The sequence below is a fragment of the Macaca mulatta genome, chromosome 2 (assembly GCF_049350105.2).
Source record: "Macaca mulatta isolate MMU2019108-1 chromosome 2, T2T-MMU8v2.0, whole genome shotgun sequence".
NCBI lineage: Eukaryota > Metazoa > Chordata > Mammalia > Primates > Cercopithecidae > Macaca > Macaca mulatta.
In genome coordinates, this window is record NC_133407.1 from 182,125,811 (window position 1) to 182,142,616 (window position 16,806).

At 39.7% G+C, this 16,806-nt stretch overlaps 1 protein-coding gene and 1 pseudogene across 9 annotated transcripts in view; both read left to right on the forward strand.

The window, feature by feature from the left end:
• SENP7 (SUMO specific peptidase 7) overlaps positions 1–16,806 on the forward strand; it is a 204,277-nt gene that overhangs the window by 51,254 nt on the left and 136,217 nt on the right. For all 8 annotated transcript variants that reach the window (XM_028844663.2, XM_015129622.3, XM_015129631.3 and 5 more), the window contains one exon: positions 14,425–14,522. In XM_028844663.2, the coding sequence (XP_028700496.2) occupies positions 14,425–14,522 (98 nt within the window). The remainder of the gene's footprint in view (positions 1–14,424; positions 14,523–16,806) is intronic.
• On the forward strand, positions 14,567–16,653 carry LOC701674 (transcription factor BTF3 pseudogene; annotated as a pseudogene). Its single transcript, XR_013414447.1, has one exon. The product of XR_013414447.1 is annotated as a transcription factor BTF3 pseudogene (transcript).

Consider the following 16,806-nt stretch of genomic DNA (forward strand, 5'->3'; position numbering starts at 1 on the left):
GAAAACTCTGGAAGACAGCCTAGGCAATACCATTCAGGAGATAGGCATGTGCAAAGATTTCATGATAAAAATACCAGAAACAATTGTGACAAAAGCAAAAATTGACAAATGGGACCTAACTAAACTAAAAAGCTTCTGCACACCAAAAGAAACTTATCAGCAGAGTAAACAGACAGTGTACAGAATGGGACAAAATTTTTGCAAACTGCATCAGACAGAAGTCTAATATACTGCATCTATAAGGAACTTAAACAAATTTACAAACAAAAAACAACCCCATTATAAAGTGGGCCAAGGACATGAACAGATACTTTTCCAAAGAAGACATACATGCAGCCAACAATCATATGAAAGAAAGCTCAACATCACTAATCACTAGAGAAATGCAAATCAAAACCACAGTGAGATACCATCTCACACCAGTCAAAATTGCTATTATTAAGAACTCCAAAAGTAACAGATGGTGGTGAGGTTGTGGAGAAAAAGGAATGCTTATAAAGTGTTGGTGGGAGTGGAAATTTGTTCACCCATTGTGGAAGACAGTGTGGCCATTCCTCAAAGACCTAAAGACAGAAATACCATTCACCCCAGCAGTCCCATTACTGGGTATTTACCCAAAGGAATATACATTGTTCTATTATAAAGATGCATACACTCATATGTTTATTGCAGCAGTATTCATAATAGCAAAGACATGGAATCAACCTAAATGCCCAGCAATGTTATACTGTATAAAGAAAATGTGGCACATATACACCGTAAAATGAGATCATGTCTGTTGCAGGGACTTGAATGGAGCTGAAGGCCATTATCCTCAGCAAACTAATGCAGGACAGAAAACCAAACACCGCATGTTCTCACTTATAAGTGGGAGCTAAGTTATGAGAACACATGGACACAGAGGGGTACAATACATGCTAGAGCCTTTCAGAAGGTGGAGGGTGTGAGGAGGGGAGAGCATCAGGCAAAATAACTAATGAGTACTAGGCCTAATATCTGGGTGATAAATAATCTGTATAACAACCCCCCATGACACAAGTTTACCTATGTAACAAACCTACACAGGTACCTCTGAACTTAAAAGTTTTAAAAAAAGGACTTACTGATTTTGTTAATGATTTTCTGACTGTTTTTATATCTCTATTTCTCTCTTCTTTTATTGTTTACTTTTGTGATTTAGTGGTTTTTAAAAAATTATTTTTTATTATACTTTAAGTTCTAGGGTACATGTGCACAATGTGCAGATTTGATACATAGGTATACATGTGCCATGTTGGTTTGCTGCACCCATCAACTCATCATTTACATTAGGTATTTCTCCTAATGCTATCCCTCCCCTAGCCTCTCAACCCCCGACAGGCCTCAGTGTGTGAAGTTCCCCACCTGGTGTTCAAGTGATCTCATTGTTCAATTCCCACCTACGAGTGAGAACATGCAGTGTTTGGTTTTCTGTCCTTGTGATAGTTTGCTGAGAATGATGGTTTCCAGCTTCATCCATGTCCCTGCAAAGGACATGAACTTATTCTTTTTTAAGGCTGCATAGTATTCCATGGTGTATATGTGCCACATTTTCTTAATCCAGTCTATTATTGATGGGCATTTGGGTTAGTTCCAAGTCTTTGCTATTGTGAATAGTGCTGTCATAAACATATGTGTGCATGTGTCTTTATAGTAGAATGACTTATAATCCTTTGGGTATATACCCAGTAATGGGATTGCTCGGTCAAATGGTAATTCTAGGTCTAGATTGTTGAGGAATTGCCACACTGTCTTCCACAATGGTTGAACTAATTTACACTCCCACCAACAGTGTAAAAGCGTTCCTATTTCTCCACATCCTTTCCAGTATCTGTTGTTTCCTGACTTTTTAATGATTGCCATTCTAACTGTCATGAGATCGTATTTCATTGTGGTTTTGGTTTGCATTTCTCTGATGACCAGTGATGATGAGCATTTTTTCATGTGCCTGTTGGCTGCATAGATGTCTTCTTTCGAGAATTGTCTATTCATATCCTTTGCCCACTTTTTGATGGGGGGGTTGTTTTTTTCTTTGTAAGTTCTGGATATTAGACCTTTGTCAGATGGGTAGATTGCAAAAATTTTCTCCCATTCTGTAGGTTGCCTGTTCATTCTGATGGTAGTTTCTTTTGCCGTGCAGAAGCTCTTTAGTTTAATTAGATCCCATTTGTCAATTTTGGCTTTTGTTGCCATTGCTTTTGGTATTTTAGACATGAAGTTCTTGCCCATGCCTATGTCCTGAATGGTATTCCCTAGGTTTTCTTCTAGGGTTTTTATGGTTTTAGGTCTAACATTTAAGTCTTTAATCCATCTTGAATTAATTTTTATGTAAGGTGTAAGGAAGGGATCCAGTTTCAGCTTTCTACATATGGTTAGCCAGCTTTCCCAGCACCATTTATTAAATAGGGAATCCTTTCCCCATTTCTTGTTTTTGTCATGTTTGTCAAAGATCAGATGGTTGTAGATGTGTGGTGTTGTTTCTGAGGTCTCTGTTCTGTTCCATTGGTCTATATCTCTGTTTTGGTACCAGTACCATGCTGTTTTGGTTACTGTAGCCTTGCAGTATAGTTTGAAGTCAGGTAGCATGATGCCTCCAGCTTTGTTCTTTTTGCTTAGGATTGTCTTGGCAATGTGGGCTCTTTTGGTTCCATATGAACTTTAAAGTAGTTTTTTTCCAATTCTGTGAAGAAAGTCAGTGGTAGCTTGATGGGGATGGCATGGAATCTATAAATTACCTTGGGCAGTATGGCCATTTTCACGATATTGATTCTTCCTCTCCATGAGCATGGAATATTCTTCCATTTGTTTGTGTCCTCTTTTATTTCCTTGAGCAGTGGTTTGTAGTTTTCCTTGAAGAGGTCCTTCACATCCCGTGTAAGTTGGATTCCTAGGTATTTTATTCTCTTTGTAGCAATTGTGAATGGGAGTTCACTCATGATTTGACTCTTTGTTTGTCTGTTAAGGGTGTGTAGGAATGCTTGTGATTTTTGCACATTGATTTTGTATCCTGAGACTTTGCTGAAGTTGCTTATCAGCTTATGGATATTTTGGGCTGAGACAATGGGGTTTTCTAAATATAGAATCATGTTATCTGCAAGCAGGGACAATTTGACTTCCTCATTTCCTAACTGAATACTCTTTGTTTCTTTCTCTTGCCTGATTGCCCTGGCCAGAACTTCTAACACTGTTGAATAGGAATGGTGAGACAGGGCATCCTTTTCTTGTGCTGGTTTTCAAAGGGAATGCTTCCAGTTTTTGCCCATTCAGTATGATATTGACTGTGGGTTTGTCATAAATAGCTCTTATTATTTTGAGAAATGTTCCATCGATACCTCGTTTATTGAGAGTTTTTAGCATGAAGGGCTGTTGAATTTTGTTGAAGGCCTTTTCTGCATCTATTGAGGTAACTGTGCTTTTTGTCGTTTCTGTTTATGTGATGGATTATGTTTATTGATTTGCATATGCTGAACCAGCCTTGCATCCCAGGGATGAAGCCGACTTGATTGTGGTGGATAACCTTTTTGATGTGCTGCTAGATTTGGCTTGCCGAATCTCCTTGTGTCTCCATCTCCTTCAGTTCTACTGTGATCTTAGTTATTTCTCGCCATCTGCTAGCTTTTGAATTTGTTTGCTCTTCCTTCTCTAGTTCTTTTAATTGTGATGTTAGGGTGTCAATTTTAGATCTTCCTGCTTTCTCTTGTGGACATTTAGTGCTACAAATTTCCCTCTACACACTGCTTTAAATGTGTCCCAGAGATTCTGGTACGTTGTGTCTTTGTTCTCATTGGTTTCAAAGAGCATCTTTCTTTCTGCCTTCATTTTGTTATTTACCCAGTAGTCATTCGGGAGCAGGTTGTTCACTTTCCTTGTAGTTGTGTGGTTTTGAAAGAGTTTCTTAATCCTGAGTTCTAATTTGATTGCACTGTGGTCTGAGAGATAGTTTGTTGTGATTTCTGTTCTTTTACATTTGCTGAGGAGTGCTTTACTTCCAATTATGTGCTCAATTTTAGAGTAAGTGTGATGTGGTGCTGAGAAGAATGTATATTCTGTTGATTTGGGGTGGAGAGTTCTGTAGATGTCTATTAGGTCCACTTGGTGCAGAGTTGAGTTCAATTCCTGGATATCCTTGTTAACTTTCTGTCTCGTTGATCTGTCTAATGTTGACAATGGGGTGTTAAAGTCTCCCGTTATTATTGTGTGGGGGTGTAAGTCTCTTTGTAGGTCTCTAAGAACTTGCTTTATGAATCTGGGTGCTCCTGTATTGGGTGCATATATATTTAGGATAGTTAGCTCTTCCTGTTGAATTGATCCCTTTACCATTATGTAATGGCCTTCTTTTCTCTTTTGATATTGGTTGGTTTAAAGTCTGTTTTATCAGAGACTAGGATTGCAACCCTTGCTTTTTTTTGCTTTCCATTTGCTTGGTAGATCTTCCTCCATTACTTTATTTTGAGCCTATGAGCGTCTTTGCACATGAGATGGGTCTCCTGAATACAGCACACTGATGAGTCTTGACTCTATCCAATTTGCTAGTCTGTGTCTTTTAATCGGGGCATTTCGCCCATTTACATTTAAAGTTAATATTGTTATGTGTGAATTTGATTCTGGCATTATGGTATTCGCTGGTTAGTTTGCCCATTAACTGATGCAGTTTCTTCATAGCGTTGATGGTCTTTACAATTTGGCATGTTTTTTCAGTGGCTGGTACCGGTTGTTTGTTTCCATGTTTAGTGCTTCCTTCAGGAGCTCTTGTAAGGCAGGCCTGGATGTGATGAAATCTCTCAGCATTTGCTTGTCTGTAAAGGATTTTATTTCTTCTTCACTTATGAAGCTTAGTTTGGCTGGATATGAAATTCTGGATTGAAAACTCTTTTCTTTAAGAATGTTGAATATTGGCCCCCACTCTCTTCTGGCTGGTACAGTTTCTACCGAGAGATCTGCTGTTAGTCTGATGGGCTTCCCTTTGTGAGTAACTCGACCTTTCTCTCTGGCTGCCCTGAACACTTTCGATTCATTTCAACCTTGGTGAATCTGACAATTATGTGTCTTGCAGTTGCTCTTCTCGAGGAGTATCTTTGTGGTGTTCTCTGTATTTCCCGAATTTGAATGTTGGCCTGCCTTGCTAGGTTGGGGATGTTCTCCTGGATAATATCCTGAAGAGTGTTTTTCAACTTGGTTCCATTCTCTCCATCACTTTCAGGTATAGCAATCAAATGTCGATGTGGTCTTTTCACATAGCCCTATATTTCTTGGAGGCTTTGTTCATTTCTTTTTACTCTTTTTTCTCTAACCTTGTCTTCTCGCTTTATTTCATTAATTTGATATTCAATCACTGATACCCTTTCTTCCACATGATTGAATTGTCTATTGAAGCTTGTGCATGCGTCACGAAGTTCTCGTGCCATGGTTTTCAGCTCCATGAGGTCATTTAAAGTCTTCGCTACACTGTTTATTCTTGTTAGCCATTTGTCTAATCTGTTTTCAAGATTTTTAGCTTCGAACATCCTTCTTTAGCTTGGAGAAGTTTGTTATTACTGACCTTTTGAAGCCTACTTCTGTCAACTTGTCAAAGTCATCTCCATCCAGCTTTGTTTTGTTGCTGGCGAGGAACTGTGATCCTTTGGAGGAGACGAGGTCCTCTGATTTTTGGAATTTTCATCTTTTCTGCTCTGGTTTCTCCCCATCTTTGTGGTTTTATCTACCTTTAGTCTTTGATGTTGGTGATCTACAGATGAGGTTTGGGGGTAGATGACCTTTTTGTTGATGTTGATGCTATTCCTTTCTCTTTGTTAGTTTTCCTTCTAACAGTCAGGTCCCTCAGCTGCAGGTCTGTTGGAGTTTGCTGGAGGTCCACTCCTGACCCTATTTGCCTCGGTATCACCAACGGAGGCTGCAGAGCAGCAAATAGTGCAGAACAGCAAATATTGCTGCCTGATCCTTCCTCTGGCAGCTTTGTCCCAGAGGGGCAGCCGCCTATATGAGGTGTCTGTTGGCCCCTCCTGGGAGGTGTCTCCCAGTTAGGCTACACTGGAGTCATTGACCCGCTTGAGGAGGCAGGCTGTCTGTTCTCAGAGCTCAAACGCTGTGCTGGGAGAACCACTGCTCTCTTCAGAGCTGTCAGACAGGGACGTTTAAGTCTGCAGAAGTTGTCTGCTGCCTTTTGTTTAGCCATGCCCTGCCTAGAGAGGTGGAGTCTAGAGGCAGTAGGCCTTATTGAGCTTCAATGGGCTCTGCCCACTTTGAGCTTCCCGGTCACTTTGTTTACCTACTCAAGCCTCAGCAATGGCAGACGCCCCTCCCCTAGCCAGGCTGCCATCTCGCAGTTCGATCTCAGACTGCTGCGCTAGCAGTGAGCAAGGCTTCATGGGTGTGGGACATGCCGAGGCAGGCATGGGAGAGAATCACCTTGTCTGCTGGTTGCTAAGACCTTGGGAAAAGTGCAGTATTTGGGCAGGAGTGTCCCGTTTTTCCAGGTAGCCTGTCATGGCTTCCCTTGGCTAGGAAAGGGAAATCCCCTGACCTCTTGCATTTGCAGGGTGAGGCAATGCCCCTTCCTGCTTCACCTTGCCCTCTGTGGGCTGCAGCCCACTGTCCAACCAGTCCCAATGAGATGAACTAGGTACCTCAGTTGGAAATGCAGAAATCACCCGTCTTTTGTGTCTTCTGCGTTGATCACACTGGGAGCTGCAGACTGGAGCTGTTCCTATTTCACCATCTTGGAACGCCCAGTTTGGTGGCTTTTTGTATTGACAGCATGTGACTCCATTCCTCTGTCTTATTTGTGTTTCTGCTGTACTATTGAGTTTTGTACTTTTGTGTGTTTCTTTGAGAGTTTTAAGACTGCATTAAGCATTTTTGTAGTGTAGTGTGATGAATTCCCTTAATTTTTGCTTGTCTGGGAAATATGTTATTTGCCCTTTATTTTTGAATGATAAGTTTGCTGAATCTAGTATTATTGACTGACATTTTATTTTCAGCACTTGCAATATATCATCATATGCCTGTAAGGTTTCTGCTGAGAAATTTGTTTTTAATCTTATGGGGATTTTCTTACATGTGATTTGATATTTTTCTTACTATTTTTAGAATTCTGTCTTTTGATGTTTCAGTTTGACTGTGATACACCTTGTAGAAGCCTTTTATGGATTGAATGTATTTGAGGAATTTTGTACTCCTGTATCTTCATGTTTTTATCTTTTGCAAGACTTGGGAAGTTTTCAGCTATAATTTTTTTCAAATGTTTTCTTCCATTTCTCTTTCTTCTGAAACTCCTATAATTTGAACATTTGGTTGCTTTATGGCATCCCATATGTTATGTAGGCTTTCTTCTTTTTTTTTTTTTTTTTTTTTGAGATGGAGTCTCGCTCTGTCGCCCAGGCTGGAGTGTAGTGGCGCGATCTCGGCTCACTGCAAGCTCCGCCTCCTGGGTTCACGCCATTCTCCTGCCTCAGCCTCCCGAGTAGCTGGGACTACAGGCACCCACAACCGCGCCCGGCTAATTTTTTGTATTTTTAGTAGAGACGGGGTTTCACCGTGGTCTCGATCTCCTGACCTTGTGATCCGCCCGCCTCGGCCTCCCAAAGTGCTGGGATTACAGGCGTGAGCCACCGCGTCCGGCCGCTTTCTTCATTTTTTAAAGTTGTTTTTCACCTTTGTGTCTGAATGGGTTATTTTTTAAAAAACGTGTTTTCAAGTTCAGAAGTTCTTCTGCTTAATTTTGTTTATTACTGAGGCTCTCAACTGTATTTTACATTTCATTGAAATCTTCAGTTGTAGGACTTTTTAAATGATATCAATCTTTGTTGAATTTCTCGAGATCATAAATTGTTTTCCTAATTTTTTGGATTATTTATCTTTTTTTTTAAAAAAAATCTCACTAGTTTCTGTTGTATCCTAATTTTGATTTTTTTCCAGCGTTCCGTACATTTCCTTTTCTTATGGGTCTCTTACTGGAAAATTATTTTGTTTCTTTGGAGGTTTCTTGTTTCCTTGCTTTTTCATGTTTCTTGTGTCTTTTTGTTGGTGTCTGTGTTTATTGTAACAGTTGTTTTCTTCCAATTTATTCATTAACATTGGTAGGAAAAACTTTTTCCTGTAGATATATTTATAGTGCTGGTTCTGTGAAGGGGTTTGTTTGATTTTACATAGACACAGTCATGTAATCTTTTATGATTTTTTGGATTGTAACTCTTGTCAGCAGTGTCGGAGTTCCTAAGTGACGCAGACTGCTTTTGTTAATGGCAGCCATGGTGAGGCTTTGCTGAGTGTGGGGACTCCAGGTGGGGTGCTCCTTAAGCACCAGTAATAATGGCGGTGGGCTGGGTGGACTTGTCATTAGTTGCCTCAGTGGTGTGTGTGGGTGCCAGTGTGGCTGGTGCGTTGAGCCAATCCCCAGACCTCTAGATGATTTGTGTAGGCAGTGGCAGTGGCAGCTATAGGTGGGGATAGCTTGTCGTCAGGTTTTTGGAAGGCATGTTTCTGAGCCAGTTGGGGAGTGGATCGATCCCTAGGCCTCTGGAGGATGATGTGTACAGGTGCTGATGGTGGGCAGAGTGGATCTCTCTTCATGCTCCCCCACCCCCAATGGTGTGTGTGGGTCTTGGTAGCAGTAGGTGGGTAGATAGTTCCCTAGGAACCCTGATGATATGCATTGGTGATGTTGAGGAGTGTGGATTGATTTTTGTTTCTCCGGATGACACATGGGGGTGCCAGTGGTGGTGGGTGGGCCACTTTAAATTTTTTGTTACAATGTATTTTCATTCTTTTTTTTAAAAAGCATAACATTAAATTTACATAAGGATCTGTTTCCTTTCTGTTCTTCAGATTGAATAATTTCTATTGGTCTATCTATTTCCAGATCCACTGACCTCTTTTTAGTATCCTTTCTTCTCTTTAGGCCAGCGGTCCCCAACCTTTTTGGCATCAGGTTTCACGGAAGACAATTTTTCTATGGACCCATGTAGTGGGGCAGGTGGGATGATTTTGGAATGATTCAAGCACATTACATTTATTGTGCACTTTATTTCTGTTATTAATACATTGTAATACATAATTAAATAAGTATACAACTTGCCATAATGTAGAATCAATGGGAGACCTGAGCGTGATTTCCTGCAACTAGATGATCCCATCTAGAGGTGATGGGAGACAGTAACAGATCATCAGTCATTAGATTCTCATAAGGAGCATGCAACCAATATCACTCATATGCACAGTTCACAATAGGGTTTGTGCTTTGAGAATCTAATGCTGCCACTGACCTGACAGGTGGTGGAGCTCAGGTGGTAATGTGAGTGATGGGGAGCGGCTGTAACTACAGATGAAATTTCACTTGCACACTTGCCACTCACCTCCTGCTGTGCGGCTTGGTTCCTAACAGGCCATGGACCAATACCGGTCCATGGCCTGGGGTTGGGGACTCCTGCTTTAGGCCATTCAGTGCTTTTTAAAATTTGGTCATGTTACTTTGTAGTTCTCAAAGTGCCATTTGTTCCTTTTTTACTTTTGTTTCTCTGTTGAGATTTTCTGTCTTTTTACCTCTTTGAAGAGAGTTCATCCTCTCAGAGAACAGTGTAATAGCCACTTTAAAGCTTTTTTTTCTGGCTGTGTCTGGTGGCTCACACCGGTAATTCCAGCACTTTTGGAGGCTGAGGTGGCTGGATCACCTGAGGTCATGAGTTGGAGACCAGCCTGGCCAAGATGGTGAGACTCAGTCTCTACGAAAAATACAAAAAATTAGCCAGGCATGGTGGTTGGTGCCTGTAGTCCCAACTACTTGGGAGGCTGAGGCAGAAGAATTGCTTGAACCTGGGAGGCGGAGGTTGCAGTGAGCTGAGATCATGCCACTGCACTCCATCTCAAATAAATAAATAAATGAATGAATAAATAAATAAATAAAATGAAATTTTTTTCTGATAATTTCAACATCTCTGTCTTCTTCTACTTGGCTGCTCTTGATTCTCATCTTTTGTGAGTTGTTGAGATTTCCTAGGTTCTTTATATGCCAAGCAGTTTTTGGATTATATCCTGGGCATTTTGAATATTAAGTTGTAAGTCTCTGGGTCTTGGTTAGATTGCAGGTTTGGTATTACTTTGAGTTCACCAATATCATTCTTAGCACATACTCTTCAGGGTCCTAAGATAGCTTTGCCATGAAGTCTGTCTAGAATTCTTAGTTGCGCTCAGTGGGAGAAGCAGAGAAGATTATTCTTATTCCATTTTATTTCAAGTAGAATTCTTGCTCATTTTTAAAATCTGAGTTTATATACACACACACACACACACACACACACACACAGGATTTTCCTGTGTCACCTAGGCCTGAGTGCAGTGGTACGATTATAGCTCACTGCAGCCTCAAACTCCTAGGCTCAAGTGATTCTCCTGCCTCAGCCTCCTGAGTAGCTGGGACTACAGACACGTGCCACCACCTTTTTTGTAGAGATACGGTCTCACTATATTTATCAGACTGGTCTCAAACTTCTGACCTCAAGTAATCTTCCTGCCTCAGTCTCCCAAAGTGTTGGGATTACAGGCATAAGCCACTGTACCTGGCTCAGTCTGAGTGTTTAGTCTTTGTTATTGATGTACAGGAATTTTTTATATAATAAGGATATGAGTCTGTTGTCAGGATGTGTATTGCAAATACTTTCAATCTGTAGCTGTTTTATTTCTTAATTGTATGTTGATGAGCAGAAATATTTGATTTTGATGAATCTAGTTTATCAGTTTTTTCCTTTATTCTTAGTGGTTTCTTCTTTTTTTTTAGATAGAGTCTCATTCTTTTGCCCAGACTGAAGTGCAGTGGCATGATCTTGGCTCACTGCAACCTCTGCCTCCTGGGTTCCAGCGATTCTCGTGCCTCAGCCTCCCTAGTAGCTGGGACTACAGGTGTGCACCACCATGCTGAGCGAATTTTTGTATTTTTAGTAGAGATGGGATTTCATCGTGTTGCCCAGGCTGGTCTCGAACTCCTGGCCTCTAGCGATCCATCCACCTTGGCCTCCCAAAGTGCTGGGATTATAGATGTGAGCCACTGCACCCAGTCTCTTTATTCTTAGTCCTTTCCTTTCCTTTCTTTCCCTTCCCTTCCCTATCCCCTCCCCTTCCCTTCCCTCCCCTCCCCTCCCCTCCCCTCCCCTCCCCTTCCCTTCCTTTCCTTTCCTTTCACTTTTTTGTTATTGTTGTGACAAAACACATGTAACAAAATTTACCATATTAGCTATTAATTGCATTCAATTTAGTGGCATTTAGTTCACTCACAGTGTTGTGCAACCACTTTCTCTGTCTAGTTTCAGAACTTTTTCATCACTCCAAATGGAAACTCTTTAACCATTAAGCATTCACTTCTTATTTTATCTCTTTATTCCCCCAGCTTCCCAGCCCCTGGAAATTACTGCTTTGTTTTCTGTTGCCTGGATTTTCCTGTTCTAGATATTTCACAAAAACAGAATCACGCAGTATATGATCTTTTGTGTCTATGGCTTCTTTCACTTAGCACAAATGCTTTCAAAGTTCATCCATGTCATAGTATGTGGTAGTACTTTAGTTCTTTTTATAGTCTAATAATATTCCATTATATGGATATATCACATTTGTTGATCTGTTCATCTGTTTGTATTGTTTCCACCTTTTTTGCTATTATTGAATAATGCTTCTATGAACATACAAGTATCTGTTCGAAAACCTGTTTTCCATTCTTTTGTTTTATACCTAGGATGGGAATTTCTGTGTCATGTGGTAATTTTATGTTTAAGTTATTGAGGAACTGCAATACTGTTTTTTTTTTTTTTTCTTACAGTAGCTGTACCATTTACATTCCCACTAGCAATGTATGAAGGTTCCAGGTTCTTTATATACTCACCAACACTTATTTTTTTTCTCTCTTTCTTGCTCTTTTACTTCCTTTTCCTTCTCTCTTCCTTTCATTCCTCATCCTAGTGGGTACGAAATGATATGTCATTGTGGTTTTGACTTGCATTTTTTTTTGTGTGTTTTGATATAAACTTTAGGGGTATTTTTCCTTCTTCTGGGAAGAATGTTATTTATATTTTTTATAGGGATTTTGGTGAATCTATAAATTTCTTCATTTAGTGTGGACATTTTAACAATGACATTTCGACAGCATTGATTCTTTTTTCATTTTTCCTTTTTTGTTCTCGAAGGAGATAAACAATATTGATTCAAACCATGACCGTGGAATATCTTTCCATTGTTTTGGCGTTCTCTAGTTTCTTTCATCAATGTTTTATGGTTTTCATTGTGGAGATCTTTCACTTTGGTTTGGATTTGCATTTCCTAATGACTAATGACATTGAGTGTCTTCTAATGTGCTTTTTGTCATTTGTGTAGTTTTTTTTGGAGAAATATCTATTCACATTCTTTGCCCATTAAAATATTTTTGTCTTTATCTTACTGAATTGTAAGAGTTTTTTTTTTTTTTTTTAAATTTGAACACTACCTTTTCTCTTTTAAGAGATGGGGTCTTGCTGTGTTGCCCAGGCTGGCCTGAAACTCTTGGCCTCAAGCAATCTTCCTGCCTTGGCCTTCCAGAGTGCTGGAATTACAGGTGTGAGCCATTGTGGTTGGCCTGAATACTGTATTTCCTCCCATTTGGTGGGTTGGTTGCCTTTTCACTATTCCAGTAGTGTTCTTTGATGAATAAAAGTTTGAAATTTTGCTGATGTCCAATTTATCATTTTTCTGTTGTCACTTGTGGTTTTTTGGTCATATCTGTGAAGTCATTGCCAAATAGAAGTCATGAAAATGTATTGCTGTGTTTTTTTCTTTTTTTTTTCTTTTTTTTTTTTTGAGACGGAGTCTCGCTCTGTCGCCCAGGCTGGAGTGCAGTGGCCAGATCTCAGCTCACTGCAAGCTCCGCCTCCCGGGTTCCCGCCATTCTCCTGCCTCAGCCTCCCGAGTAGCTGGGACCACAGGCGCCGCCACCTCGCCCGGCTAATTTTTTGTGTTTTTAGTAGAGACGGGGTTTCGCCGTGTTAGCCAGGATGGTCTCGATCTCCTGACCTTGTGATCCGCCCGTCTCGGCCTCCCAAAGTGCTGGGATTACAGGCTTGAGCCACCGCGCCCGGCCCTGCTGTGTTTTTTTCTAAGAGCTTCATAATTTTAGCTCTTGTATAATATTTAGGTCTTATCTCCATTTGAATCTATTTTTGAATATGGTGTGAGGCAAGGGTCCAAGTTCATACTTTTGCGTGTGGCGGTTTAGTTGTTCTAGAATTATTTGTTGAAAGTTTATTTTTCTCCCATGAAAGCTTTTGGCATCCTTGTTGAAAATCAATTGTTGGTCCTAGTTATATGGGTTTATTTCTAGACTTTCAATTCTGTCCAATAAATCTGTATGTTTACCCTTTGCCAAGATTGTTTTGATTACTATAGCGTCATAGTAAATTTTGAAACTGAAATGTGAGTCCTCTAATTTTTTCTTCTTCAAGATTATTTTGGTTCTTCTGAGCCTCTCGCAATTAATCGTCAGATCAGTTCGTCCATTTCTGCAAAACAGGCTGTTGGAATTTTGGTAGGGAGTGAATGGAACCTGGAGGTCACTTTGGGGAGTAATGCCCAACTGCTAACCAAAATAGTTGATATAGTTAGTAAAGTCTTTCAGTCCTCGATTAGGGGATGTCTTTTTCATTTATTTGGGTTTATTTATTTATTTATTTAGCTCTTTCCTAAAATTTTCCATGTGGCAGTTCATAGGTAACTAACTTTAATATCTTTCAATTGTTATAAATGCAGTTACTTTAGAATCATAGGCCCTATTTAACCTTCTTTTTTTTTTTTGAGACAGAGTTGCGCTCTTTTTGCCCAGGCTGGAGTACAATGGCGCTATCTCAGCTCACCGCATCCTCCGCCTCCCGGGTTCAAGCGATTCTCCTGCCTCAGCCTCTCGAGTAGCTGGGATTACAGGCATGCGCCACCATGCCTGGCTAATTTTTGTATTTTTAGTAGAGACGGGGTTTCTCCGTGTTGGTCAGGCTGGTCTTGAACTCCCGACCTCAGGTGATCCACCCACCTAGGCCTCCCAAAGTGCTGGGATTACAGGCGTGAGCCACCACGCCCATCCATTAACCTTCTATGTAATAATTTTCATTACTTCCTTTAAATACATTCCAGATTTTAATAGCTGTTTAAGCTTTGGAATCTCAAAGTATTGATTTTTTTGATTAAAATTACCTTGGTATTTTAAAATGTCTTCCTAGTATTTTTTGATGGACTTACATTTCTGCATTAGCAAGACAGCCAGATATTCCATAGATTACACTTATTATTTTTCTCTGAACTACTTTGTATTTGATTGTTTATAACAAATTTCCAAATAAAAAAGAACATTTTAAATGCCTCTTGAATATTGATATGTTTATTATTAAAATTTCATTTTTTTCCTAGTGGAAAAGAAGCCTAAGGAATAAAGTCATCTCTCTAGACCATAAAAATAAAAAGCATATCCGAGGGTGTCCTGTCGCTTCCAAGTCTTCACCAGAAAGGTAAGATATGTGTGTGTGTGTGTGACATAGTATGGGCTTATCCTATAAAATGTGACCATAAATGATTTATTTTAGCTTGTTGTATCTCAATTATGACCACAATGTTTAAAATAGAAGGTTCGAATTCAGTAGCCTCTAAGATTCTTTCGGTCTCTTAACTTTCTGCGATTGTTAGTATCTTAACTCCCTTGTTTTTGTGCATTTGGAACATCTTGATAAGCTTTTGCTGATAATGCAAGAGTTATACATATGATGATTGACTCATTATTTGCGATCAGCAGTGAGAAAGGGTGCTCGATTTCTTCTTCTTTTTTGTTTTTTAAAGGCTAGTCAAATGAAGCAGTGGGAATGGAGCAGAAACAAAGACATCTGCAACTTGTAATCAACTGGTTGTAAATACCACTGTACTTGGGCCAGCCAAAAATACTCCGTTTAGCAACTATTGTCCTATAGTCACAGTGCTAACAAATTATTTGTATAGGGGAATTAAATATCTGGAGGATTCAAATTACAGTTGTTACTGGAAATAATTTACAGTATTTCAGAATTGGACATAAATCAGTGATTAGAAAGTTGTTATTTTAGAAAGAGTATTGAATTTTCTTTTTAACATAGTGAATGAAAAAATGAGAATAGCAAATTATGATTATTGGAAAGTCACACAAATTTAGAAGACTCAGTGGGGTCCTTGAATTTATGTCAAAGTACTTCTATAAACTACTTAGTCTAATTCTCCCTTTTCAAGTAAATTGTGTGTAGGAAATATAAACATATATTGGCAACTCCATAGCAGTTTATGAGCCTCTTGACATACCATACCATGGATAACTTGTCAAGGTGAATAAGGCAGGTCTGTTGATGCAATGATGATGCTTTCATCCTTAGAACAAGCACACATTCAGTATTCAGACTTGGTTTCCCAAAAAGATTTACATAAAAAAATTATACTTCGTTTGAGAGATGGAATGCTAGAAGTAAAGGAATGATAATTTTTAATTAATAAAGCCAAGCCACATTTTCTGAAAGGTTTGCACATACGAAGTTGTTTTATCTTATGGGAGACATATCCTGAAGACTTTGCATGCTTCAAAACATATCTAATTCCCCTTTAGCTGCCGTCTTGCATCCCTGCATGTGTGTTCCTAATCTCAGCTGGCCCACCTGAGACCTTGTGAGCACCAACCCTAGTTCCCTGCATGTCCCCTTACCTGCTCTGACAGGATGAAAGAAACAATCATGAATCAGGAAAAACTTGCCAAACTGCAGGCACAAATGCACATTGCGGGGAAAGGAACTGCTTGTAGAAAGAAGAAGGTGGTTCATGGAACAGCCACAGCAGATGATAAAAAACTTGAGCTGTCCTTAAAGAAGTTAGAGGTAAACAGTATCTCTGGTATTGAAGAGGTGAATGTGTTTACAAACCAAGGAATGGTGATCCACTTTAACAACCCTAAAGTTCAGGCATCTCTGGCAGCAAACACTTTCACCGTTACAGGCCATGCTGAGACAAAGCAGCTGACAGAAATGCTACACAGCATCTTAAACCAGCTTGGTGCAGACAGTCTGACTAGTTTAAGGAGACTGGCTGAAGCTCTGCCCAAACAGTCCGTGGATGGAAAAGCACCACTTGCTACTGGAGAGGATAATGATGATGAAGTTCCAGATCTTGTGGAGAATTTTGATGAGGCTTCCAAGAATGAGGCAAACTGAATTGAATCAACTTCTGAAGATAAAACTTGAAGTTACTGGGAGCTGCTATTTTATATTATGACCGCTTTTAAAGAAATTTTTGTTTATGGATATGATAACATCTAGATCTCTAATTTAAGCCCAAGCCCCTTGGACACTGCAGCTCTTTTCAGTTTTTGCTTATACACAATTCATTCTTTGCAGCTAATTAAGCCGAAGAAGCCTGGGAATAAACTTTGAAACAAAGGTGAATAAGGTTCTTTGCCTAGTAAAAAACAAAAAACAAAAAACTTGTATCATTCAGGCCAGGCACGGTGGCTCACCCCTGTAGTCCCAGCACTTTGGGAGACCGAGGCAGGTGGAGTGCAGGAGTTCAAGTACAGCTTGGGCACCATGGCGGAACACCATCTCTACAAAAAACTAATAAAAGTAAAAATTAAAAAATACTTATTTAAATCTCACTTTTCCATAAGAATGCTTGTAAAGTGGTGGGCACAGGTTCTTTGGGATATCAATCAATAACTTTGTAACATATTGCTTTAATTTTGCCTTTTAGTTTTCTGGCATTATCACTAATTTTTTTTTCAGTGTATTT